Source organism: Channa argus, chromosome 7 (genome assembly GCF_033026475.1).
Source record: "Channa argus isolate prfri chromosome 7, Channa argus male v1.0, whole genome shotgun sequence".
NCBI lineage: Eukaryota > Metazoa > Chordata > Actinopteri > Anabantiformes > Channidae > Channa > Channa argus.
In genome coordinates, this window is record NC_090203.1 from 27,876,669 (window position 1) to 27,904,205 (window position 27,537).

Below are 27,537 nucleotides of genomic sequence, written 5' to 3' on the forward strand. Positions count from 1 at the left end.
GCTGACTGTTAGCTTGTCAAGCTAAATTATTTTTTTCTATTTATTTTTTGTCCTTTCAGCTTATGCCGTGAGTTCAGATGATCACAACAGATCATTGTTCACATGTTGATTTGGCACAGTTTTTTTTTTTTGTTTGTTTGTTTTTTACGCCGGATGCGCTGCCTGATGCAACCCTCCCCAGTATCTACCGGGCTCGGACCGGCACTGCAAAGCTGGGGAGGGGAATCAGCTGTTAGGGGTTCAGTGTCTTGCCCAGAGACACTTCGCCATGTAGCCGGGACCGGTGGTCAAACCTCTGGCCCCCTGAGTCGCTCTGTGAGCGACTGCCTTTACCAACTGAGCTACAGCCGCCCTAATGTGGTTATATAATTTACTAGATACTAGATACACAATAGATATTTAGATTTCCCAGTGGAAGTGTGTGCATGGAACACAAATAGATGCAGACAATTTGAAACAGTTAAAGAGAAATTCTTTAATTGCATTGCAAACACTGAGCCCCATCTTTGCCCAACAAAATTCTACCTGGATCCTAAAGCTTTGAGGATGTTATATTTTGGGTGGTTACCAAAACTACAGTGTCTACTTCATGAATAATAAATGAACCAAAATCAAGACAAAAACAATGCAGTTTCTGACACTAATCTTTGACTTTTGTTTACTTTCAAGCATTCCGAAGAAGAGCCGGTAAGAGTCTGAGTTTGCTATCTTCATAGCATGTCTGGATGCTGTCTTGTTCATCTGTTTGTGCCTTTAAAAGCAACTGCCGGTCTTACTTAAACTATGCTCGATCTCCAAAAACCTTTTGTCTAAAACATTGAAAGGTGTGATATCTATATTTATATAGATATCACACCTTTCAGGGAAAACTGTAGTCAGAGCACCCACAATCTCAAAACATTCAACTATCCACCTGTCCCACCCAAGACTACCGTTCAAATCACTCAGTATTTAGAAACCCAGACAAGTCTGAGTCAAAGAAACAGAGACACCATAAGTTACCAATTACAAGACTGCGATGAGTCAGTACAGCAACTCTGTAAGTCTTGTCTCTGTTATGTCTTGAGTACTTGTGTCCACTAATACAGCTCTGCTTTTGAAATATTTTTACATTTTTATGTATCAGCTGTAAATTAAAAAGTAGTTTGTAGAGGCTGAAAACTGCTTTGTACTGATGTTGTACCGATGCTTCTTTGTACTGTGATGCTGTTCATTTCCCTTGTTCACACATCCAGAGTCTTCCCTCTTGCACACTGCAGGTATATTCTGCTGAGTAAATGTTTGGAAAGAAGAGGCATTTAACTCTGCATTTTGCCATTACAGCATGGTAACTAGTGTTGTTTTCATTAGCCACTTGTGTTGGAGACCCTTTGAATAGGGTCTCCATCAACTCTTTTTCACAAGCAAAAGGACAAAGGGGAAGCATGGAAAAAGGAAATGAGATTAGCGACAAGCCAAACGCAACAAGTGTAGATCTCACGTAACCCCCCCCCCCCCCCGACCAGCCCCCTTCATACAGGAAAGGCCAGACTTGTTCCAGGATGGAGAGAACGGAGGAACTCTGTTCCCTTTACAATACACAAACAAGTCTCCACGCTGTGATGCAGCTGAAAAAAAAAGCCAGACGTCTTTGCTCTTTGTTTTTCTGGCAGATCACAGCTAAAGGCTCAGGGAAAGGTCAAAGGTCATAGCAGCCACTCATCAAGATGATAACAGAATTTCCATTGCATGCCATTTCCACTGTTCATACCATATTGACAGCACAGTTATTATTATTGGATACATGTGGACTAGCAGAGCTGGGTGATAATCATCTCTCAAGATTAAGTGTTGTACGCATCATACATACCGGACATGCTATTGTTTTACTCTTCTCTTCCTGCACTTTTTTTATTGCAGACAGTATGTTTAAAGCACACTGTTTAATTTATTCTTTTAGTTTTATAGTTATACGATTAAACATCTGGAAAACATACACAGAATCGAAGCAGAAACATGCTAAACAGAAATCTTGATTTGTAACGGCAGCGATTCAAACAGTTCTACAGATCAAAGAAATAAATAAAACCCTTGACGATAGATCACGTCACTGCCTCAACAATCTTCCTGTTTTGATCTTGGAGACAATCAGCAGAGGCAATCGTAGATTCACAGTAAATGCAGAGGTGGTGATGGACCCGCATCTGAGTAAGACATTTAAGCATTTTGGTGTCCAGCAAGATGCTTGATTCACTACTTGGATTTACCACACTGTGCATGTATTTATACTGCAGTAACCCTGTCTGAGTGCTTGCCTAACCTGATTTCTCTGTGTTTGGCTTGCATACATGTGAGAGTGCGGATTTCTTCTAATATGTATATGATACCTTTTTAATTACAGATTTTGTAAGCGATTATTATTAGTCCTGTGAAGACACATTTTAGATTTTTACCCCTGTAGTCGCTGGCACAGCACAGTCATTGTGTGATTACGCTCCATGGGAGAAGTCAGAGCGGCTGACAAACAGCTTAACCGTCACCAACCAACCAGAGTTGGCTCTCACAGCCAAGTTCTCTGGCTGCCAGCTAGGTGAAATCTAGGTTCCAGGCAGATTTCAGCAGCTGGAAGCTCCCGTCTCCTGCTCCTCTAAATGCTTAGATCTGCTTACCGTTGACATATATACACAACCATTTGTTCGATGCTTGTATATGTATGACAAATAAAAGTACATATATGACAGTGTTAAAAACATGTTACTGTAACATGGCACAGTATGTGTTTTACCAACTCTGTCTTTCCGCCAGTTTATCTTTGCGGATGTAGCTGTCTACCAGGCCATTCATACCATAGAGTACTGTCTCAGCTGCATCTCCAACACAGCCTCCTACCTGCGCCTCTGGGCCCTCAGCCTGGCTCATGCACGTGAGTTCAACCTATATGTTTTACGATACATGTTCTGTAAAATGTAGTTTAAAGAGCTCTTCTTTATGGCAAACAGTGCTGTATACATTATACAGTAGGTACATCAGTTCAGTCTGGATAAACTTGTATGTATAGTGCATCAGTGCATCTTTCTGTTTTAATGTTGTTATTGTGTGTGCAGAGCTGTCAGAGGTGCTCTGGACCATGGTGATGCACCTGGGTCTGTCCACCCGGAGTGGGGCCGGCTTCTTCGGCCTGTCCATAATCTTCTCAGCCTTCGCTACCCTTACTGTTGCCATCCTGCTTATCATGGAGGGGCTATCAGCCTTTCTGCATGCCCTGCGTCTGCATTGGTTAGATACACACATGCACACACACAAAAGTATTACACGCATGCTACTGAATAAAGTACACGTGTGTGCAAGGTGAGCAAACGTCCACGTATGTAACTTACACAGTGTGTAGAGATAGTAAACTGATACTCACACAACATTGACTCCACATTAATAGATAAAATACAGATGTTGAGTGGTTGTTTATCACCGATTAAACCAAGTACTGTATCTCAACCAAAGCTGCAGTTCTTCACTTCTGCATATATGCACTTAAGGAATGGTAGCAACATGAAACATTCCTGTCCCTGAGTGGTTTAACAAACTCTGAGAGATAATATCACACACCCTGCAGCTCCATCGCCTCCTAGCACCACCTCTACCCCGATGATCCATCTTCCACCAGTGCAAAGTGCACTGGCTCTGAAGTCATGGATCACCCTACAACATGACTATGTTTCTGTGTTTACTATTGTAAGATACAGACTTGCAGAATTAATAGACGTGATGTACTGATTTTTGGTAACGGTATTTTGAGATGTGCTAAAAGACAGAAAGAAAAGAAAGTACTGCACTGAACAATGTAGGGACAAAGTGGTAAAAGTGATGGATGATTATTGTCCCTAAGGGAAAAAGACTTAAAATATTATCTATTCAGAATTTTCATTAGAAAAAAAAACAGTCAGTTCACCTGTTTCGGTCAAAAGTTCAAAAACACTGTTTTTAGCACTAAACATCATATTGTATCTTATTTGCTGAAGAGCCGTGACACACCAAGCTGATGGCAGGCTATTTGCCAGCATTAGGCTGTTACTAAGTGTGGGTTGGAGTCGTTGGACCCCCGTCTGGCTTTTTCTAAATAATCAGGATGTTGTGTAGGCATTGTCTGCTGGTTAGAGGAAGCACTCGGCTTGGCTGTTCGGGTTAGTGACTTAGTGCCTGAGACAATGTCAGTGAAATTTGTAACCTATTATCAGACACATGCTATGCTATAAATCTATGGTGAGCAAGAGCTTCCTGCTTGTCCCTTCAGGAGTTGCCACAGCAGAATGTGTTCCGCACATTGATTTGGTATGTGTTTTTATGCCGAATGCCCTTCCTGCTGCAGCGCTCCCATTTTTGTTCAGGCTTGGGACTAGCACCAGCACCAAGGAGGCCCTTGGTGGCTGGGCGGGGCCATCCCTGGTGGAGTAGGATTTGAACCTGTGGCCTTCTGTATTCCAACCCAATGTTCTACCACTATACCACCAAGCCCCATATAAGCTAATGCTGCTTTACTTACTGTGTGAATATCTGTGACTCTACCTTCCTGCGCCACAGTCGCCTAATGTCCTAAATGTGCCAGCTTTAACTTAATTGTTCTAAATTTCCTCATTTATGAAAAATCTTGACACATGAGTCTTAAGTTAATTTATTGGTGTAATATTAAAAGAATGCTGTTTAGTTGTCTTGTAGTTTAAAGACCTTTCTGCTGTATGGCATTTCTGTCCAGAGGTCCACCCTGCTGCATTCCTGTTTGACACAGCATTCCTTTTAAACATGCTAAGGAAAGAAACAAGTTTCTTTTCTTAAATTCATCTGGTCTTATTCCTGCTATTAACATAGAGCTTTACGTCATGGTTCAGCGTTACATAAACCTAGAGAGGAATATATTATATTTGTTTCTGTTGGACAGTGGTGTGATGTTAATGCTTCACTGCTGCCGTCAGGGCTGATTGTTGGAAGTGGGTTAAGAGGAATGTGTCCTTTGTCTTTTGTTCCTGTAGACCAGTAGAAAGTTAACTGACCTCATTTGAAAGATGAGAAGAGCTGCCCTTTATCCTGTCTGTGTAGATTTCTAAAGGTGTACTGGGTTTTGCACTCTAATTTCAAAAAGGTCGTCTTATCAACATGAAGGTCCCCTGAGACTCAGAGGCAAAGTGGTGTTGAAAACGTATTTACAGTACAGCAAAGAGCAGCAAGCCTTCGTGAATGTTAATTAAAGGTCTTAAATCGAAATTTTCACAATGGTATTTATGTTCATAGATGAGCAGAGGCCTGATATGTATTAGTGACCCTGCCATAACTATGATGTTCAGAATTGCACTTGCATAAACATTTACAATAGATTTTGATGGATCTTAAAATATTCCATCCAAATGCTCTGCTTATATAGCACTTTTCCAAGCGCTTTGCAATGTTGCTTCTCATTCACCCATTCACACAAACACTCACACGCTGATGGTGGTGGCTGCCATGCAAGGTGCTCATTTAACCCACCAGGAGCAACTTGGTGTTCCGTGTCTTGCCCGAGGACATTTCCAAAGGAGAGACCAGAGGTAGAACCGCTGATTTTGTGGTCTGCTACATGGACATAGGAGAAAAACCCTTGACTGCAAAAGACCTGCAGCAGAACTCGGTGGCAACAGGCACTGAGGTTTTACTTTGCAGTAAGGAGCAAACTTAGTGCTCAAGGTTTTCTTGCCAGAAGACATACACTGCTACTGACCCCAAAGCACAAGTCAAGTCGGGGAATGTCTGTCTGTCTTACCCTGGCACTGACAAGATAGGTTCATTCAAGTATCAGGACATCCTAGGAGAAAACATCAGGCCGTCTTGGAAGAAGCAGAAGCTTGGTCATCATTGGACCTTTCAGCAGGACAATGATCCAAGCAGACCTCAAACCTGTGCCAAGGCTTGGTTACAGAAAAAGTCCTGGAAGATTCTAAAGTGGCCATTACAGTCACCGGACTTGAAACTCATAGAAAAATGGCACATTAGGAACGTGCTAAGGTTCCTCCGGAACACTGCCAACAGCTGGTGTCTGGCTTCGTATTATGTTTGCAGCACGTCATAGCAGCAAATGAAGGGCTCCACTAAGTACTGAAGATGCTTGTAGTGAAGCGGTTGAATTTAGAGATTGCAGGAGTCATTAAAACTTGCATTTTGTGTTGACTTTGGAGGAACCAGTTGTAACCTTAGTTGTGCTATTTGCGACTGTGGAAGGAAAGTCGAGCGGTCGTCCACCAATCTCACGGTTGTTGGTTCAATCCCCACCTCCTGTCAAAGTGTCCTTGAGCATGACACTAAACCCCAACTTAGTTGCTCCCGGTGAGCGTTGGCCAGCTGCATAGCAGCTCCCCCATCTCATATGAGTGTGTGTGTGATTGTGTGTGTGAATGGGTGAATAAGAAGCAGTGTAAAGTGCTTTGAGTGCCAATAGGTAGAAAAGTGCTATATAAGTGCAGAACATTTACCATTTTACTTATTCTTGTTAGATTTGTTCCTTACAAACAGCTGAAACTTTGTAAATGTTGCCCATTTACTTAATCTGCAGTGTAGGTGAATAATTACAGTATATTGCAACTGTAGAGTTGCCCATCTTGTTGTTTAAATGCTCAGATGATATGTTGGCATTTACTTCATATTTCACAGATGGGAAGCTGTCGTGCTCACACATTGGTACCAAAAGGCTGTACAATTAGCTGTGAATGCACTAGAAATCAAATTAGAAAGATCAAATTACTTAAACACTGAGTGAAAGAGTCACATCTCTGTCTAAACAGAAAGGAGCTTAATGCATAATGACACTGGGCATATCTCAAGCTCCAGTGCGGAACTGTATGAAACTGTGGGCTCAATGGGTCTCTGCTAATGTTCAAAGGAGTAGTGGTAATATTTATCACACAGGTGAGTGAAAAGTAATGGTTATTTTCAGCGTGAATGGCAGCCAACATGTAGCCTACGCTCGACAGTTCTATCTTAACACATACATGCTGATGAGTTATCAGCACACATACACACAGACACCAAAGTAAGGAAGCCCTGTGTTTGTTCGGTACGAGCGTCTAGAGAGGGGATCTCTCATGTCTTTCCCCATTTCAAGTGTTGCCCTCTCACAGCTGTGGCAGGCCAAATATTTGCCACAGCTAGGAGACATTCCTGGGCACTCCCCTCTCTCACCGAGGCCAAGAAACAGCAGGAACTTCACTCTTGTTTTTTCCACCTAAATGGAGACATCATAGACTGTCAGGAATCAAGAATTACAGTATCCAAGCTGTGGACACAACTAAAAGTTTAATGTGCTGAGGAAAATGTTGAAAATATGGTACTCGCCTGAAAAAATATGCAACTCATTCAGTGACAGATACAGAGTAGCACTATTAATGCGGACGTATGAGCAAAGGAAGTGCAGTTCAGCAATGGAAAACCATTAACATTTGTCAAATAACCTATAACACAACTGAACAGCATCATATCTTAATAGAATCGGAGTTTATTAGGCTTTTAGTTTAGCTCTGAGTTGAGTTGAATTCTAAAATATGTTCACTATATATATTAATGTGTATTTACACATTAAACTAAAGCCATAGAAAGCAAGTGGATAATTTGTGAAGTCGCCCTTTAATGTCCAGTAAACAAACCCATATACAAAATAGAAGTACAAAACATAATGTTATTATCAGACCGATTTCACAGCAGATATTTTGTCAAAGATTATTACTTATCGAATTTAACACTTTAGGTGGCCCACTAAGTGAAGCCCAGTGTGAGAATGTGAAATTAATATCACTCCATGCGAACCTTTGGGGGACATTGGCGCCATCTTTTGATCGATACAGAGGCACAGTTGGAAGTTTCATAATTGTGAAAAGTGTGGCCACAGGCAGTAGAGAAGTGCTCCCTTAGCTTTGCATGCTCTAAAGTTTTTTTCTTCCTTTTTGTCTCTTATCGTGCAATTTCAAGCATTTAAACAACTTCTGAGTGAAACAAAACATATGTAAGTTATACAATTTAAAGCACTGTAGCCAGGCACAGGTAAACTTATTACATCACAAGATAGTGCCCGCGTCCCCCATCAGTTAACGCAACACAACTTTACATTCTCTATACCAGAACCCTGAATGCAGTGCAGTAATAGTTAAGATATTATTCACGCCTGTATATTCTATGCTACTATAAAGTAAAAGAATGTTTACAGTGAAGTCTTCACATTTTACCCTTTACCCTTTACGTTTGCTTGGTAAGCGTATGATCTGTTCTCTGTAGAACATGGAGTTTGTTAAAGCCACAAGTTAGGGATCAGACTGGCTGTCTGTGGAAATCAAAGAGGTCCACTTGAATGTCCTCAATGTCCCACAGCTACAAAGTTAGCTGAGGGTTGACCAAAACATATTCAGGAAGCAGATACCGTCAAAGCCCAGGAAAATAAGACACCGCATTGAAAGCACAACTGCAGGTCAGCGGAGTGATTTACTTTTTCCAGCTCACAATGATGGTCAGAGCAGGACGTCCCAGTTCAAATAGTGCTCAGCAATGAAACAGAGCTGAACCACAGAGTAGCAGGGAGCAGACAGTGGGTTGACCTTAGTTCTGGCAGTGTTTGTCTGCTACGGGGGAAGAGAAGCATCCAAACAATAGGCAACATCTTGTCATGAGCAAATGGTTTTAAGAAAGGGAATCAAAAGGCAAACTTTGGTGGAATCAAGCAAAGTCCAAAGAGCAGCCTAAAACAGCTGTGTGATTCATCATGCGTGAGTCTGTCCAGATGGGAGAAATTCAGAGCCCCCTTGCTGTTGACCTTTTTCTGCCAGTGATCTGCATTGTGAACATTATTGAACGTTGTCGAAGTGTCCCTGCTTTAAAAAGCCAGTTCAGAAGATTGTTCTGGTTAACGTATCTGATTATTTTGTCCAGGTCTGTTTATTGGCTCTATTTACTAGGTCTTTTGCCATTTATGGACTTTCTTACGAAAGCTGATTTCTTATCTTTCATGTGTATGGGAAAGCTGGGTCCTGAAACACGCGTAGGGAATTGTTGAAACCTGACAGATTTCTCACAGAGAATGCTGATTCTAACCATAACCAGGTTTCTTTAACTGCACATGTACATAAGAAAAAGGCTGCAGGTGGAAACATGCCGTTGACTGAATGAGGGAGATATCAGTAACAAGGTGATGACAACTTGTTTGTAAAACTGAAAAAGTTTGTCCAAAGTCCAACAAAAAATGCATCTAACACAAAGTGCTTCATAGAAGTCACTTTCCACCGCAGAGTTTTTGTTTTATTCACAGATCAGCTGTGTGTTTCTCCTCTGTCACTCTGCTGCTATGTGAACAAACTCCATATGATTTTACCTGTCAATACACGGGTCTGTGAGTCAGGCTTCCAAACATATATATATATATATATATATATATATATATATGGATCGTTGTCTGCAAAAAAAAAACTGTAATCTGATATTTGGGCTTTGGTTTGGTAACAAAGTGTTTTTTCTGACTATGCTTTACATGCACTTAAACCAGGTTGCTGGAAGTATGTGTGTTCATGCAGTAGCAGAGTGATTCCAGACCAACTACATTTCTTCTACCTTAATTATTATTATTAAGTTATTATGGGAACCTTATTACAAAGTGTCAGATTGGATTCTACAGTAAAATAAGTCTTGCTGGACAAAGCGTGATTAGATTCCTGCATCAGCAGCATAAGAAGAAGCAGACTCAGAGCCTCGGCTCACAGATTGCTGGAGTAAACCCAAATCTCATGGTACATCCAGGGATGAGTTTTTGTGTAGCTACAAAGCTTCAGGTAGAATTTCCGGCAGCTCACTTTATTCAGTTCACTGACAGCAGAGTTTATTAAAACCATATATCAGCCACTCAGTGTCTGAACTCCTGATAAAAAATATTTATCATCTTATTTTCCCACATTATCAGCCATTTCAGATCTCTGAGCAGAGAATAGTTCCTCTGTTGTGTGGGGGGATTTTACTTTGACTAACTTTAATGGAATGTGCCCTGCCTTAAGGTCTAATCTGGTGTCTGGAATATTTAAAGCCTTTTTTCTGGCATGTCTGAAAAAGTCAAAAGAATATCATTACCTGTCGTTCTGTTAGTATGACAGGTAGGTGTATCAGCAAAGGATGCTGGGTAACCCTTCACAAGAGAGCTGCATTTAACCAAAAGCTACCTATCTGGGAAAAAGACATAGTGTACTCACACTAGTCACAGTTGCCTAGCGATGTCCCCCAGCCTCCCCCATAATCTCAACATTGGAATTCCCGGTTTGGGCATGTTCGGTAAACATACGAGGCAGCACAAACTGCCTGAGCTTGGCACGGAGTAACCACCCTAGTCAAACAAACTGGACTTTGTGGGTCAGTCATGCTCGGGCATGGGATGGATTTCCTAGTTTGAATAAGAGCTCATTTTGTGTTGTCTGGAAGCAGTAATGCTAACTGTAGCAGTAGGCAGTGGATTGGGCATGTGCACGTGCATGTGTGTGATGAAGTAGTGATGTCATCGTGAGAGCAGCCTTAACAGGGCTTGCTTTCCATAAATGTTTTGATTTAAAGATTTGTAGTTTATTATCTCTAACCCTGCCATCTCTTTAACACCCCCCCCCCCACACACACACCAGTGTTTTATTGTGTTTGAAATCATACAAGCTCTTCAAGACAGATTCAAGACATTCTTTAAATGGGTTTAGTAGTTTCAGTGATGTTAGCTCCATTATAAAATAACATATGGATTGTTATGAACCTAGATTCAGACATACCTGTTCCTCTCAGGGTGAACTGCAGTAATCTTTTCATTCAGTGCCATCATTCATTTTAGATAGTGTGGCCAAATCATTAGAACCACCTCTTAATATAATACACACCAGTACGTCTCCACCAAGGGTGTGACCTCAATAATAAACACATAGTAGAATTATCAACTTCAAAACTGGGAAAATATAACCTTGTACAAGTAGAATTCGTGTTCTGGCACTTGGTTGCATTACACTGTAAAGTTGTATCTAATGTTGTGGCTGATTTTTGTGTGTTTGTCTTATTTATTAATCCTATTTGTGGAAACTCATTTTTTTCCTGCTTGGCTTTTCCTCTTAGGGTGGAGTTCCAGAGCAAGTTCTACTCTGGCCAGGGCTTCAAGTTTGTCCCTTTCTCCTTCGAGAGCATCCTGGAAGGAAGATTTGACGAGTGATTGGCACGTCCTGCATGAACCAGCAGGGTCCCCAGCATTCCCTTCCCTTCCCTCCTCTACCTATGTGTTTGTGTGCATGCATGAGTCCATGTGCAGCCCTCTGTCATCCTCTGGTGGTAATATGTGGAACCTTTGCCTGTGAGTTTTCTGAAGTCCTTACATCTACAGGCTTGTCACAGTACATCAGTAAAAACCTATAAGTTTAGTAGAGCTTCTGTTTTTGTGGCACAGTCATGTTACATCCACACCAACAGCTTTTTCCTCTTTTCAAACACATACAACTGTCATGTACACAAAGGTTTTCACATTTCGAGCACCTTTTACAAGAACCCTGTCGACAAGATTATGTAACAATCATATTTTAAAAGTAAAGTCCTCAAATGCAATTAAATAATTTTGATAATCTACAAAAAGTAACATGAAAGCACCAAAGACCAATGACCAGTAATGATGGAGCAATAGGGTTACTGATCTGTTCCTATATAGTCCAACATATGTTTAATAGAAGCTCAACCGTTATTTGTCCCACACATTTCCAAAGCAGCAGCTAAAATGTGCAAACAACACGGGAGCTGCTGCAACAGGCTGCCAGTCAGGCGGTGCAATCTTAATACATACATCTTAATATAACGTGTTCAAGCCACAGTAGCACATTTTGCTGTATCGTGTATTTTCAGTGAATCGTTGCTTTCATAGTGTACATTTCATAATCAGGTGTCAGATTGGCCTATTCCCCCTATTCTCTTAGAAGCTGCTCCACAGGTCTGTTGGATAATAAGAATCGAGCTCTCTCAGTGTGATTAGCTGATGTCTGTTCGGATACATTGAACTACTTCAAAGCTAAGTCCTGTGTGTATAGCTTGGCAAAGTTGGGCAGTGGAAAATCTTGATGAATAAGGGTGTTGCCTTAGTCCTGTGTAAGCAGAACATCCATACAGACAACTGCTTTAGAAAGTTTTACTGCACTTCTGTTGCTGCATCCAAAGGAGGATCTGACCAAGTTTGACGTGGTGCAAGAGAAAAACAATGTTGAACAAAAGTCATATTTTTAGTCGGTTTTGTTTTACTTGTCAAGCTAAAATCCTTGAATGCAGTAATTCTAAAAACACAAGTAGGCAGGTGAAGTGAATGTTGAATATACAATGGGGGGAATGTAAATGTATTAAAGAAGAATGATGGAACGTGTCCTCTGTGCTGTGATCCTCCTTGTGCTCATTCTGTGTAAACTGTTGTAAACCGTTATATTTATTTTCACCTAATTACTTTATCTTGATGATGATCAAGTTTGCTGTGATGCACTGAGTCATCGCCTCCATTCAAACTGAGGTTTGAACTCATGCTTACAATCAAAACCACGGATACTGAATTTGATGTTCAGTGATTGTGTTGCTTCAGAAAATATGTTTACGTGAGATGAAACGTGCATTTTCATGCCAAAACGTTGCAGAAGAAAAGAGCCTCTGCACCCGGTCGCTGACTGGTGACATGAAAGATAATGTGTTTGTGAGGAGTAATAAAAAAACCTGGGGATTCATTCTGTGTCATGTTACTTTATTCTCTGTCACCAGGCAAAAGCAGCCAAATGCTCCAGGGCCTCAGACTCTCCAACATCCCAAAGGCCACAGGTCGTTGTTTGTAGTTTGTCTGAGCCTGCGTATAAAAAATATACCTTTATGTATGTTAGGACAGACACCAGTGATAATATGGAGCTGTATGCTCATTAATTTCAAAGAAGAATCTACCAAACAAAGAAAAATTTGAAATTAAAGAGTTGTGTGAAAATTTGTTTAAAATTTTGTTGAATACATTTTTCATTTTATTTCATAAAAACATATAATTATTAAAAAAAGTTAACAGATTTTTATGTCCAGTTTTCTGTAGAAAAAGTGGTTTAATGTTTCCATATTTTAACGACTGTTACTTATTTTTATATAAAATAAATGATGGTTTAGTTGCTCCCACAGATAGACGTTAATTCCTGCTTCACTTCACTTTAACCCCGGCAACACTCCATCTTTTTGAACCCCTCCCTCTCCACAAGACAATGGCCACAAGTCTTGAAGTAAAAAAATTTTATTGGCCCCCGTAGACATAAAATAAGAAAATAAAATTTTTATTTTTTCAGGTTTCAAGATTTGTTTTGCATGTAGTCTCCATGTATGAATTTGTCTTTCAAAGCAACATTTGGCCATGTTGGCCACAATCTACAGGCTTTATATGTTGACATCTTTTTTCAGTTTCTTATTAAAAATTATCAGCTTTAACAATACATTTAACAACTTTCTCAAGGCCTCTTACAATCTGGTTTTATTATTATTATGTATTCATTTTTCAATTAGTACTGTAAATTATTGCATAGTATATTTTCTTTACTCCATTACTACTAAACTAACTTAGTGAATCTGGTACAGGTACTATCCTTTAGCAGTACTGGCTGGTTTCTTGGGCACTGAGACATGTTGCTGGTATTAAAGTTATAATAAGCAAAAATATTTCATAAAGCAGTACAATTTCTCAGTTTCTATATATGATTCTATATATTCACAATATAAATAGGTTTGTATGATTTGCAAATCATTGCCTTCTCTTTTTATTAGCATTTTATGCAATGTCCCAACTTTTCTGGAAATGGGTACTGATTATGAATCATGTTTTCTCTGTAATCTGTTTTATACCTTATGAGTGTTTAAAGGCAACATGAAACACACAGCTGACTCTATCTCCAGCTGTGGTAACAGAGAAGAAGTACAAGAACATTTGATGGCTGCCATGACCTACTGGAAGCCAGAAGGTTCAGTGTTTTGCCCGAGGACACTTTGACATGTAGGAGAGATGTGGAGTCGAACCACTGACCCTGTGATAAGTGAACACCTGCCTGGTCTCAACTAAATGATTCCTCTTTGAGTTTTTCAAGTCTGTCTTACAATTGTGACGTCCAAATGAACACTAAACCCCTGTACTCTACATTATACTACAGCATATAAACCAAAATAAGCTCCATCACAAGCCTCTTTTCAGGAAGAACACAATCCTAAGAGATTATATTATTGTTATCATGATTTTGTCTTAGCTTCAGGGGCTTTTCCAGCAGGCTATTGCTTATGTGAAAGTTTTGTTAATGCACACTGCACTTTGATCTCACCTGAAGTTTAGCCACATGACTCCAGCACTCATGCAGTTGTGCCGGTGCTTTAGTCTAATTTTGTCACATATTTAATTATATAATCATATCATCATACTCAAGATAAGTCGCAGTGAGGACAAAAATAACCTTCCTTAAATCGGAGCAGCTTCCTGGTTTCCTTGTACTCGGTGCCTCCTTGTCCTGCTGTCACATGACTGATGTGTAGCAGCTCTATTGAAAACAGTTACTTTCAGTTTCATTTACTGACGCGGTGCCTGATGTTTCTCCCCATCCGAAGGTTTGATAAGCACATTTTACATCAATCAATCTCATCTCACCGCTGAATCACTGTGTTTATTCTGTGTAAAGGGTTTGTGAAGTGTGAGCAGCAGCCAGTGGGATTAGCAGCGATATTTGGAAGGTTTGGTTTGCGTTGTTGTGACCTCATAGTTTGAGGCTGTCAATCTTGTACAACCAGGATGTAGCATGTTGACAAACATTCACCGTATTTTAGTCCCACAGGACCAGTCTCGGAATATTGTCTCAGAGACACTAGGCCTGGCTGCTTTCCATCATTGTGTCCTTTTTTAATTTAGTCCATGTCTTTGTCATGTAATAAAATACACTGGCATCCGTTGTTTAAAAAGGTTTTTGTGTAGTGGCTCCACTTCAGAGCCTGATGTTGCTGTGCAAAGCCTCATGTGCTTATTCTCTACTTATTCTCTTTTATATTTGCAGCAATAACCTTGTGTGAGCTCTGTTTTTAATCATATGGCAACAAGTCAACAAAGCAGTGTGTCTTGGTTTTCGGTGTCCATGCACATTAAGCTCCTCAAATCTAATTGTATAAAGGTGTCCACTCCACTATGAATCAGTGTAAGGAGACAGAGGAGGGACATCTCCTCCAGTCCACTCTGAGTGCAGATGATGGCTGTCAAACCAGAGCTGAAAGGTGAGATAAGAGGAAATAAGAAAGTTATACGTTTTCATACTGTTAAAAACTCCCCAATCCTACAATAATGTTAAGTATACTGTGTGTGTGAGTGAGTGTGTGAAGGTTGTGGTTTCGAGTTTAGTTTACAATGAGGTTTAGATTAGGCTTAGGTGTTTAGCTGTGGTAGTTAAGTTAGTCGTTAGGGGATGCGTTATGTCACTGACTGTCCTCACAAGTGTAGAAAGACAAATGTGTTTGTCTGTCTGTTGTTCAAGTTTGGAACAAGAGCAGCTGAAACAAGATTCTCCTGGGCTGAGCTGTCTGTCCATGAAGAGCCAACGCTCTAAGGGACTCCCCATTTCATTCACAAAACAGTAAGCAGCACTTTCCAGGTTTTGAGATGTTTGAGTCATGTTTGCCTAAACTATGGTGCACGATGTTAAGTGACAAAATGGGCCCAGCTGTGTGCGGATGTGGATGCTGCATTCATACTTTACCTGTTAAAAAGCGTGAAGAGAGACAAGCCCCTGAAGTGAAGATGCCAAAGACATCTTTCTGTGCCTCCTCCTCTTTTATCAAATTCTTTTTGATCAGCCATTGTGATAGGTGTAAAATTAAGGGCCCCTTTATATCAGAGGCAACATAAAAATGTTGCTTTATTCATATGTTGTTTAATTAGCAATGCATGTGCAAAATCATGGTTGACACAAAGGTTTTCCCATGCTTTCCCTTGTCCACCATAACATTAAAAATGCCAGGTGGTGTTACTGTTTAGATCATCAGGTGTGTGTTTATGCCTTATGTTTGCAATGTAAAGGCATTAAATACACACTGATGCATTAAGGTCTTGGTCATTACAACCTGCTACACTGCAGCAAGTTATATCCTACACACTGTTCATTAGGGTGGTGAACATAACATCCACTCACAGGTTGGATGTTTGGTTTAACATGTGACGTGTGTGTTTCTCAACAGAATTCCAGAGGAAACGTCGGAGGTTCCTTGCAATCCGTCTGCCAAGCAGCATCATTTGGATCTGGACTCTATATTTATGGTGTGTAAGTGTGCTGGGTAATGTCTTTTAAAAGTATATGTACATGTATGTACAAATAGTACATGTTCTGGACATAATAGTCTAAACTCTTCTGATCTAGGATTTGTGGGCTTTAAGTCTATGACAGATAATTCTGATACTGAACGTAGATTTTATGTAATGTTGTGTTCCAGCTGCTTCAAGAGAAAATATTTACTTTTGTGAAGAGCGAGCTAAAGACGTTTCAAAAGATTTTAAGTCCAGACTGCTCTGAGAAATGGAGGAGGAATGAGGCTGTGTTGAACAGTGAGGAGGAAGAGCAGGGGAGGAGTAGGAGGGAAGCTCTTGTGAAGATCACCCAACACTTCCTCAGGCAAATGAGGCAGGAGGAGCTGGCTGACTGTCTACTGAACAGTAAGAGCACTTTTGATTATGTAAAGCCTCAGTTTACATATCTGCAAGTCAACATCATCTGTTACTACAAGTGGATTAGGACAGATGTCTGAAAATACTTGCAGAAGTCTTAAAGAATTTGTACTTTGTCAAAAAACACTGCTTCCCCACCAAGACCTAGATACTAATGCGGGAGGCAGATCAAAATAAATTGTCACAAATAAATCTGTAAAATTAAGTTCTATTGTCTCTGTACATAAACAGATCATATACTGGCCCAAAGTTTGAAAGAACTTTAAAATTCAAGTTTATGAAGTTACATTTACTTTGTCATGTAGCTCAGTCATTAAAGTAATGCGTGGATGACTGTAGCAGACTGGGCATCTACTGATGTCCAAAAGCTGCTCTATTGGATTGAGATTTAGTAAATGTGTAGGCCATGTGAGTACAGTGAACTGCTTCTCTGCGGCTTTGAAACATTTTGGGCCAATAAATACTCCCCATATACTAACAGCCCGAACCATTGTTAAAAGGACGGATCCAAGCTTTAATGTTGTTCGCACTAATCTCTGATCGTTACCATACAAATGTTGCAGCAGAAATCGAGCCTCATCCAATATCGTATCTTAACTCTGGCAACAACAAGGCATTTTCAGATAGTGAAATGCCACACAATGGATATTTTCTCTTTTTCAGAGCATCCTCTGTAAAATCCCAGTAGATTAGCAGTACTGAGTATCTCCCACCAGAGTGGAACCACGGTCTTCTGTAGGAAAGTCCTTCCCAGTTTTAAACATGTGTATATAATTAAGTGACCAGTGAGTATATATTGGGATTATTTAATCTGAAACAATACAGAGTTTAATTTTAGTTTTATTTTATAATTTTATTGTATTTTTCTCTGCACTAGCTCTCTGTTATAGGGGCCTATTTCCTCTCCAAGGTTTAAACTTGTCTTTCAGAGTTATCCTAATAACCGTGTTTCAACACAAATCTCAAGACTGCTGGTAGATTGATGGTAACATGACTTATGAAATGAATCCACAAACTGACTGGTTAGGTAGTAGATTTCCTGATCTACATAGAGGTAGGTGGTGACAACCTGTAAAATGGACTGATTGGTCTTGTTGTTTGCTTCAACAGGAACTAGTGCTACCAGTTGCCAGAATAAACTCAAATCTAATCTTAAGAAGTTACGATTTTTATTTGAGGGAATCGCTAAAGCTGGAAACCCAACCCTTTTGAATCAGATCTACACACAGCTCTACATCACAGAAGGAGGGACTGGAGAGGTCAATGATGAACATGAGGTCAGACAGATAGAGACAACATCCAGGAGATCAGCAAGACTGGAAAAGACAATCACGTGTGCAGAAATATTCCACAACCTACCTGAAAGAGATGAACCAACCAGAACGGTGATGACTAAGGGAGTAGCTGGCATTGGGAAAACAGTCTTAACACAGAAGGTCACTCTGGACTGGGCTGAAGACAAAGCCAACCAGGACATACAGTTCATATTTCCATTCACTTTCAAAAAGCTGAATGTGCTGAAAGAGAAAAAGTTCAGTTTGGTGGAACTTGTTTATCAATTCTTTCCTGAAACCAAAGGAATCTGCAGGTTTGAAGAGTTCCAGGTTCTGTTCATCTTTGACGGTTTGGATGAGTGTCGACTTCCTCTGGACTTTCAAAACAATGAGATCCTGACTGATGTAACAGAGTCCACCTCAGTGGATGTGCTGCTGACAAACCTCATCAGGGGCAACCTGCTTCCCTCTGCTCGCCTCTGGATAACCACACGACCTGCAGCAGCCAGTCACATCCCTCCTGAGTGTGTTGACATGGTGACAGAGGTCAGAGGGTTCACTGACCCACAGAAGGAGGAGTACTTCAGGAAGAGATTTAGAGATGAGGAGCAGGCCAGCAGAATCATTTCTCACATTAAGACATCACGAAGCCTCCAAATCATGTGCCACATCCCAATCTTCTGCTGGATCACTGCTACAGTTCTGGAGGATGTGTTGAAAACTGGAGAGGCCGTAGAGCTGCCACAAACCTTGACTAATATGTACATCCACTTCTTGGTGGTTCAGACCAAACTAAGGAACATCAAGTATGATGGAGGGGCTGCGAAAAATGCACACTGGAGTCCAGAGAGCAGGAAGATGATTGAGGCTCTAGGAAAACTGGCTTTTGAGCAGCTGCAGAAAGGAAACCTGGTCTTCTATGAATCAGACCTGACAGAGTGTGGCATTGACATCAGAGAAGCCTCAGTGTACTCAGGAGTGTTCACACAAATGTTTAAAGAGGAGAGAGGACTGTATCAGGACAAGGTGTTCTGCTTCATCCATTTGACTGTTCAGGAGTTTCTGGCTGCTCTTCATGTCCATCTGACATTTTTTAACTCTGGAGTCAATCTGCTGTCAGAAGAACAGTTGACCACACAGACGCATAGACGAGTAAATGACAAATGTTCAGTAAAACTCTACCAGAGTGCTGTGGACGGGGCCTTACAGAGTCCGAATGGACAACTGGATTTGTTCCTCCGCTTCCTCCTTGGCTTGTCAGTGCACACCAATCAGTCTCTCCTTCAGGGCCTTCTGATGCAGACAACAAGGGCCTCACAGGCCAAAAAGGAAGTAGTCCAGTACATCCGGACAAACATTGGGGAAAATCTCTCTCCAGAGAGAAGCATTAACTTGTTCCATTGTCTGAATGAACTGAATGACAATTCTTTAGTGGAGGAAATCCAACAGTATTTGAAATCAGGAAGTCTCTCAGCAGATAATCTTTCTTCTGCTCAGTGGTCAGCTCTGGTCTTTATATTGGTGTCTTCAGGAAAAAATCTGGATGTGTTTGACCTGAAGAAATACTCTGCTACAGAGGAAGGTCTTTTGTGGCTGCTGCCAGTGGTCAAAGCTTCCAGTAAATCTCTGTACGTTCACACACAACCAAATTAATAAAACCTAAATACACTGCTACATATATTACAAAAATAAAATAAATAAATACTACTTTCCTCCCTCTTTTCTTAAGGTTGAGTGGCTGTAACATTCTAGAAAGAGGCTGTAAATGTCTGGGTTCAATTCTCAGTAGCAAGTCCTCCAGTCTGATAGAGCTGGACCTGAGCTACAATGATCTACAGGATCGTGGCGTAAAGCTGCTGTGTGCTGACCTGGAGAGTCCACAGTGTAAACTAGAAGTTCTCAGGTACGATTCACAGTTTTCTACGATCATTTTACGTATGTTTTACTGTAATTTACTGTACTGTAGATCCACACTAGCAAAGCAGCCTCTCAGATTAGGATTAATGAACAATCCCTGAATCATCTGCAAAATATTTGCCCCTATTGGATCAGTACCAGCTAAAGTAAACAGAATACATTTTTACCAAGAGTGCAATGATACAGAATGTCTAAAAATACAGGTCTGTTTTTGAGATGTGCATTATCATCAGTTAGAGTAATCGTGATAATTTTCCTACTACCAAACAGCCTATGGCATTTTAGGAGTTCTGTCTTTTCTCTTCATGATTAAACCTAAAAAAAGAAAGAAACCTGAACTACTGGTTTTTCATCTTGGTTTTTTTTTAGTGTTTTTCTAGAGTATTGTGTTTAATCCAATAAGCTCCTGTTTGCTCCTGTCTATGAAATTTGCAAACAAAGCTTTTCCATTGCACAAGTGAACTCACACTCATTATGTTCACGCAAGGTTCTGAAGACTTTAACATTCATGTAAATGCTGACAGTAACACTGCATTTAATTCATTTTTAGATTCATTGATTTTTCCCAAAATGTAAATAAACCCACTCAATTTTTAAGTCACACCCTAGACCTCGTCCTTACATACAGCTTTGAAACTGATAATTTAATAGTATTTCCTCATTATCTTCTTTTATCTGACCATTTTCTAATAAAATTTTAATTTACAGCAGTTAGAGAAAAATTCCACTACAGCAGTTGGTTAAATGAAAATGATGTGAACAAATTTAAGAAAATTATTCTTATATCATTTACTTGTGTTAATACAATGGAGAGAAACCACCTCAACTTTACAGATGATCACAAGTTTTACAAGTACAAGTTGATCATCTTGTTGATAATTGCAATTCAGTTATCAACAACTGCAGCCTCACTGAAACAATACTTTATATCGTTGCAGGCTCTGAAACAGGCTTTAGAACAGGCCTATAAGGTCGCTGTAATCAACCCACTACTTAAAACCTTGTCCCAGATGCCAATTACAGACCAATATCCAATCTTCCCTTTATTTCAGGTAGTTGCAAAGAAATTATGTGACCACCTATAAAGGAATATTTGTTGTAGACTTTCAGTCAGGATTTAGAGTTCATCATAGTACAGAAATAACACCAACGATCTTCTCATGGCCTCAGATAATGGACTCATCTCTGTACTTGTTCTGTTAGATCTTAGTGCTGCATTCGATACCATTGATTACAACATTTACAAAGACTGGAACATGAAATTGGGATTACAGGAACTGAACTAGGTTGGTTTAAATCCTATTAATCAGATAGATTCCAATTTGTTCATAATAATGATGAATCCTCCATGCACACAAAGGTTAGCTATGGAGTTCCACAAGGCTCTGTGTTAGAACCAATACTTTACATATGTCTCCTTTAGGCAACATTATTAGAAAAAATAAATTTCTATTGCTGTGCTGATGATACCCAACTATATTTATCTATGGAACCAGATTAAGAAAATCAATTAATCAAGCTTCAAGCATCCCTACAGGATATAAAGGCTTGAATGTCCAACAATGTCCTACTTCTAAACTCAGACAAAACTGAAGTCATAGAAGTTGGACCTAAAAAACTCAGAAATGTGCTGTTCAACCATATCGTTACACTAGCCTCCAGTATTACTGCAAGGAACCTTAAATTTATTTATGATCAGGATTTGTCCTTTAACTCACATATAAAACAAATCTCTAGAACAGCCTTCTTCCACCTACGGAACATTGCCAAAATTAGGAGCATCCTGTCTCAAAGTGATGCTGAAAAGCTAGTCCATGTATTTATTACTTCTAGGTTGGACTACTGTAATTCCCTACTTTCAGGATGCCCCAGTAACTCCCTAAAGAGCTTGCAATTAATCCAAAATGCTGCAGCAAGAGTGCTGACTGAAAGTAAGAAAAGAGATCATATTTTGCTTTCACTAGCTTCTCTCCCAGAATTTCCAAAGGTAGAATGTGAGGCAGAGCCTTTAGCTATCAAGCTCCTCTCCTTTGAAACCCACTCCCAATTCAGATCCGACACCCTAAGTTCCTTTTCTCCTCTTGGTCCTGTCTCCCTCTCTCTCATCCCTCTTCTTTGGGGTGACTGTGGCGCAGGAGGTAGAGCGGTCGTCCACCAATCTAGCACTTGTTGGTTCGATCCCTTGCTCCTGAGGTCACATGTTGAAGTGTCCGAGAGCAAGACACTGAACCCCATCTTAGTTTCCTCTGGTGAGTGTTGGCCAGCTGCATTATCAGCTCCCCCATCGGTGTGTGATTGTGAGTGTGAATGGGTGAATGAGAAACAGTGTAGTGTGCTTTGAGTACCAATAGGTAAAAAGCGTTATATAAGTGCAGAACATTTACCATTTATCATTCCTCTAATCTCACCACACAATAATTTGTCACCACTGTATGACATTAACTTTGTGTCTTCTTTCACACGTAGGTGTCTTTCTCATTCTCTGTCTTCCTCTCTCTGTCCCTTTCTGCAAGTGTGCCCGGCTTTGGAGCTGTGTATTTTCCCTTACGTAGATACTGGTCCCAACAACCTGCCCAATGTTTTATTTTGTTTTTCTTGCTCTTTTCTTTTCTTTCTCTACTTTCCACTCATCTTCCACTCAATCGGTCAAGACAGATGGCCGCCCACCCTGAGACTGGCGGAGGTGTCTTCTTTTTTCTCTTTGTTTACTCTGGACCTAGATCAGCAATTTCAATTATAAATGTAATTTCACATTTTAACCATATAAGATCGGCTTGTCCCTATAACGGTCTTCACAGCAGAATGTCACAAACATATGCACCGATTTTAAATGGAGTGAGGCTAAAAGGTGAGGATGTCAATCTAGCATCAAGCATTGGTACCAAACGTTTTGGTTGGCAAGTTTTTGTCATTAAAACAAAAAACAGTAATTACCAGCTAATGGAAACCATGATATAAATTTGTTACTGTTACATGTAGCATCACCTGATCTATAAAGACAGAAAATGTTTGGTGAGGTTGTGGGGCATGGATGCTTCAACAAAGCATATGACTTCACAGTTACACAAAAGACTGGATTTCAAATTCAATATGAAAGAACCTTTGTGATAACAAGTCGTGACAAATCTGTGAACTTAAGCAAAATTACAAAATGTTTTACATCTAACCATGTTTATTTAGTACCTAACCCTTACCTAAACTAATCCGATTATTTTTCTGCAGTAGGGACAGTGGCACTGAAGAAAAGACAGGAGGCAGAGCTGGAGGTAGCAGAGCTTAAGATGTTGAGGTTCTCTTTGGGAGTGACGAGGATGGACAGGATCAGGAATGAGGACATCAGAGGGACAGCTCACGTTAGATGTTTTGAAGATAAAGTTAGAGATTGAGGTGGTTTGGACATGTTCAGAGGAGAAACTGGGAATATATCGGTAGAAGGATGCTGAGGTTGGAGCTGCCAGGCAGGAGGTCTAGAGGGAGAGCAAAGAGGAGATTTATGGATGTAGTGAGAGAGGACATGAAGTTAGTTGGTGTGAGAGAAGAGGATGCAGAGGACAGAGTTAGGCACATGATTCGCTGTGGTGACCCCTGAAAGGAAACAGCCGGAAGAAAAAGAAAAATAAGACACTGAAAAATAGTGTTAAACAAGGCCCCATTTTGGTGAGAAAATTAGTGCAATTTTAATGGAAGCCTGTCTCCCTACACTGATTATTATTAGAAATAAGTGTAAGTTCAGATTAAGGTACTTGGAAACTGGGGAAAGATAGTAATACACTGGTTTAAATGACAAATGACATTGGCTTGATGCTTTCTCATTGAAAGCTAAAAGTGGTCATGTCTTCTTCTCAAGTGACTGTAACTAATATAAAACGTTCTAGTTGAATTTACTTACTAGTGTAACAAACTAATCTTGTCTGGTCAACTGTTCAGGGAAGCAAATTTCAAAAAAGGGCCTTTGAGCACAGTGCTCAGCAATGCAAGCTAATAAAATAACTAACTAACTACTCTTGGACGTCTTTGGGAGGACCACCCTTATTTGTCTTTTAACATTTAAATATTTCAGCACAGCTTTACAAGTTGGAAACTAAACATTAAAGGGGATGACTCTTGACATTTCCTCCATTTTGTCAGGCTAAATGGCTGTAAACTATCATGGAGGAGCTGCAAGGCTCTCTGCTCAGTCCTCAGATCCCAGACCTCGAATCTGAGAGAGCTGGACCTGAATAACAATGACCTGCAGGATTCAGGAGTGATGAAACTCTCTGATGGCCTTGAGAGTCCACACTGTGCACTGAAATTTCTCAGGTCAGAGCATGTTACCCTTTAAGATATATTGTCAAAGTGATATTTTTTAGATAATTTCTCTGGATGTGGGCATCTTTGCTTTATGTATTTCTTATTTCTTGTAAATCTTATAAATTGTACACAGTAGAAAGCGGGTTTGTAAAGACTTTTTAAGACTAGTTCATCTCCTAATGTCTTTTTTTTCAGGCTGAGTGGCTGTAACCTCTCACATGAAAGCTGTGAAGCTCTGGCCTCCGTCTTCAGCAGTCCTTCCTGTAGTCTGATAGAGCTGGACATTAGTAACAACGACCTGCATGATTCAGGAGTGAAGCTCCTCTCTGCTGGATTTAAGAGTCCACATTGCAAACTGGAAACTCTCAGGTGAGATCAAGACTATGTTACCAACAAACATCTGTTTACATCTGTTGAAAACACCTCAGAATCTAAGGCTGTTTGTGATCAGGATATTAGTTTAAAAAATAGAATTTCAGCTGACATATCGTCTTTGGGATGTTTGTAGTCTGTCGGGTTGTCTGCTCACAGAGGAAGGTTGTTCGTTTGTGGTCTCAGCACTAAGCTCCAACCCTTCTTATCTGAGGAAGCTGGATCTGAGCTACAATAATCCAGGAGACTCAGGAGTAAGACTGCTCTCTGCACATCCCTACTGGAGACAAGATACTGTAAGGTATAGAAATGAATGCTGCCACAATACAGACGCTTTAACTATTATTATAATAATTGTGCCTTTGTTTTTGATGTGTGTTGTTCTGAATCAATTCATGATATAGTGACAGCACAGAAAATGTCAAAATGTATGTGTATTTAAGAGGAACCTCTCTAGAAATTCAAATACAGTAATTTGTTAATGAAAGTAATGGAGAAGTGGATAATGGTCAGATGATGATAGTTTGACTTTGATAGTTATTGAACTTCTTCCAGAATATGCAATGCTGGAATACAACGGTTGACGTCTGGGCTGAGGAAGTGTAAGTATGTCCTGAAGATGATTTGTGAAACCAAACTTGCACACATTCATAAAATGTTGATTCAATTCATAAAATGTTTAAAGAACACATTCATTTTTTTCTTGTTCTGTAGTTCTTTGTTCTAGAACTGCAACCACCTCCTAGCTCTATTTTATCTCAGACCTGAGGGCTTTTAATATTAATAATTCATTACATAATTCATTCAACTCACATTTTATATGTGGGCCTCTGTTACTGACCTAATGTTTGTTTTTAGTTAAAGAAATAATTAAATCCATATCTCCACTCTATTTAATAAGTAACGCAAATTGCACTGTTACAGATACTGTCAGTCAGTTTGTACTAACTCAGCAAATAACCAGAGCCGTTAAATAGCCATGATATTGGTGTTAATAAAGGAAGAAGTGTAGGACAAATAAAAAAAATGCATGCAATTGCGAGCATATATTCATGTTTAATTGCTCCTGTTGGTCCTTGTTCTCTCCACCAGATGCCTGTGAACTCATAATGGATCACAACACAGCACACAAGAATCTGTGTCTCTTAGATCCCAACATCATTACAGATGAACAGGAGGAGTGGCCGTACCCTGATCGCTCTGAGAGGTTTGAATGTTGGTATCAGCTGCTATGTAAAAGTGGTCTGACTGGTCGATGTTACTGGGAAGTCAACTACATAGGGCTGGTTTCTATAGGAGTGACTTACATTGGAATCCAAAGGTCTGGATTCAGTGATAAAAGCTGTATTGGAGGTAACAACAGCTCCTGGAGTTTGGACTGCTCTCCTGTCAGCTACTCTGCCTGGCACAACAACAAAGTCAAAGTCATACACCGACCTTCTCCGTGCACTGTCAGGAACAGAGTGGCAGTGTATTTAGACTGGCCTGCTGGTACTGTGTCCTTCTACAAAGTCTCTGACATCCTGTCCCACATCCACACCTTTCACTGCACCTTCACAGAACCTCTTTACCCCGCCTTCAGGATTCGATCTGAGTTTACCTATGGCCAGTTCAATTTAGTGTCGCTGTGTCAAATGAATGAAGAAGATTAGAGACATTAGTGATGGACTGCTGGTTACATGATAAATGACGTGAAAATGAAATGGAGGAGCATTTGACAACTAATTAGGTTAAGGTCAGGTCAGTAAACATGACTGGGTATAAAAGGAGCATTTCAGAGAGACAGAGCCTCTCAAATGTAAAGATGGGCAGATGGTAACTAATCTGAGACAAACTCCTTCTAAAACTTGTAAACCAATGTCAGAAAAAAGTTGCCCATTGAAATCTGCCCCAATCACCACTCTCTCACCTCTGCGGATGCTCTGCATCACTTCATCTAACTCACTCCAGAATTTCTCCTTCTCTTCTAACTCACATCCTACCTGTGGGACATAACCACTCACAACATTGAACATCACGCCTTCAATTTCCAGCTTTAGACTTAACAACCTGTCTGATACTCTTTTCACCTCTAGAACATTCCTCACAAACTCCTCTTTCAGGATAACTCCTACTCCATTTTTCCTCCTATCTGACCCATGGTAAAACAACTTGAACCCTGCCCCTAAGCTTCTAGCCTTGCTTCCATTCCACCTGGTCTCCTGGACACACAATATGTCCACCTTCCTTCTCTGCATCGTGTCAGTCATCTTTCTAACCTTCCCTGTCATAGTCCCAACATTCAAAGTCCCTACTGTCAGTCCTACATTCGTAGCTTTCCTCTTCTCTCTCTGCCTACGAACACACCTTCCTCCTCTTCTTCTTCGTCTTCGACCAACAGTAGTCCAATTTCCACCGGTACCCTGTAGGTCAACAGCACCGGTGGCGGTCGTTGTTAACCCGGGCCCCGACCGATCCGGTATGGAAGTCTTTGTCACGATTCGCATGTTTGATTTGGCATGTGTTTTACGTCGGATGCCCTTCCTGCCACAACCCTCTGCATTTATCCAGACTTGGGACTGGCACAAGAAGACACTGGCTTGTGCCCCCTTGCGGTTGCATTAAACAAAATAAATATAATTTGCAGTTTTTTTTTATTTGCACAATTTTGTGTGTGGATTCCTTTTTTATGTTGCAAAACTGAGCCAATATTTGGAACATTGTCCATTTAAAATAAAATATTTTCTTTGGTTCTGCTGTGCATCTGCCTGCAACCATCATAGCTATTGATTTATTCTTGTTACATGAGAAGTCTTCACTGAAATTGTCTATTAGTTTGTATGGACTGAGAGGGGTCAGCCACAAATGCTAACAGGTTGTCTGCAAATGATGATATTTTATGTTTTATCCCATCATTGTCCATTATTCCTCGTATTTTATCCGTTTTGTCTTATTGATTCAGCCAGAGGTTCAATACTCATAGCA

The 27,537-nt window shown here is 40.3% G+C and overlaps 2 protein-coding genes and 1 long non-coding RNA gene across 8 annotated transcripts in view; 2 read left to right on the forward strand and 1 right to left on the reverse strand.

The window, feature by feature from the left end:
• atp6v0a1b (ATPase H+ transporting V0 subunit a1b) overlaps positions 1 to 12,734 on the forward strand; it is a 29,446-nt gene extending 16,712 nt beyond the window's left edge. For 3 of the 5 annotated variants that reach the window (XM_067511813.1, XM_067511812.1, XM_067511815.1), the window contains exons 19-22: positions 670 to 687; positions 2,785 to 2,902; positions 3,084 to 3,255; positions 11,107 to 12,734. In XM_067511813.1, coding sequence (XP_067367914.1) covers positions 670 to 687; positions 2,785 to 2,902; positions 3,084 to 3,255; positions 11,107 to 11,200 — 402 coding nt within the window. In that variant the 3' untranslated portion in view covers positions 11,201 to 12,734. The remainder of the gene's footprint in view (positions 1 to 669; positions 688 to 2,784; positions 2,903 to 3,083; positions 3,256 to 11,106) is intronic. The other 2 variants (XM_067511814.1, XM_067511816.1) reach the window with 1 other exon arrangement.
• LOC137131039 (uncharacterized) lies at positions 12,735 to 14,582 on the reverse strand. Its single transcript, XR_010914939.1, has 2 exons — positions 14,343 to 14,582; positions 12,735 to 12,850 (listed from the first exon to the last, which is right to left on the reverse strand). It is a non-coding gene; the product is annotated as an uncharacterized lncRNA (long non-coding RNA).
• LOC137131037 (NLR family CARD domain-containing protein 3-like) lies at positions 14,572 to 27,313 on the forward strand. 2 transcript variants are annotated; one of them, XM_067511810.1, is made up of 12 exons: positions 14,572 to 14,622; positions 15,063 to 15,276; positions 15,534 to 15,632; positions 16,234 to 16,312; positions 16,486 to 16,705; positions 17,828 to 19,619; positions 19,721 to 19,894; positions 24,037 to 24,210; positions 24,397 to 24,570; positions 24,710 to 24,874; positions 25,129 to 25,175; positions 25,666 to 27,313. In XM_067511810.1, the coding sequence occupies exons 2-12, from the start codon at positions 15,191 to 15,193 to the stop codon at positions 26,223 to 26,225; spliced, it is 3,570 nt and encodes a 1,189-aa protein (XP_067367911.1). In that variant the 5' UTR covers positions 14,572 to 14,622; positions 15,063 to 15,190; the 3' UTR covers positions 26,226 to 27,313. The 2 variants fall into 2 exon arrangements, with proteins under 2 accessions (XP_067367911.1, XP_067367912.1); XM_067511811.1 differs by having other exon boundaries at positions 24,710 to 24,869; positions 25,666 to 25,807.
• Positions 27,314 to 27,537: the final 224 nt, after the last annotated feature.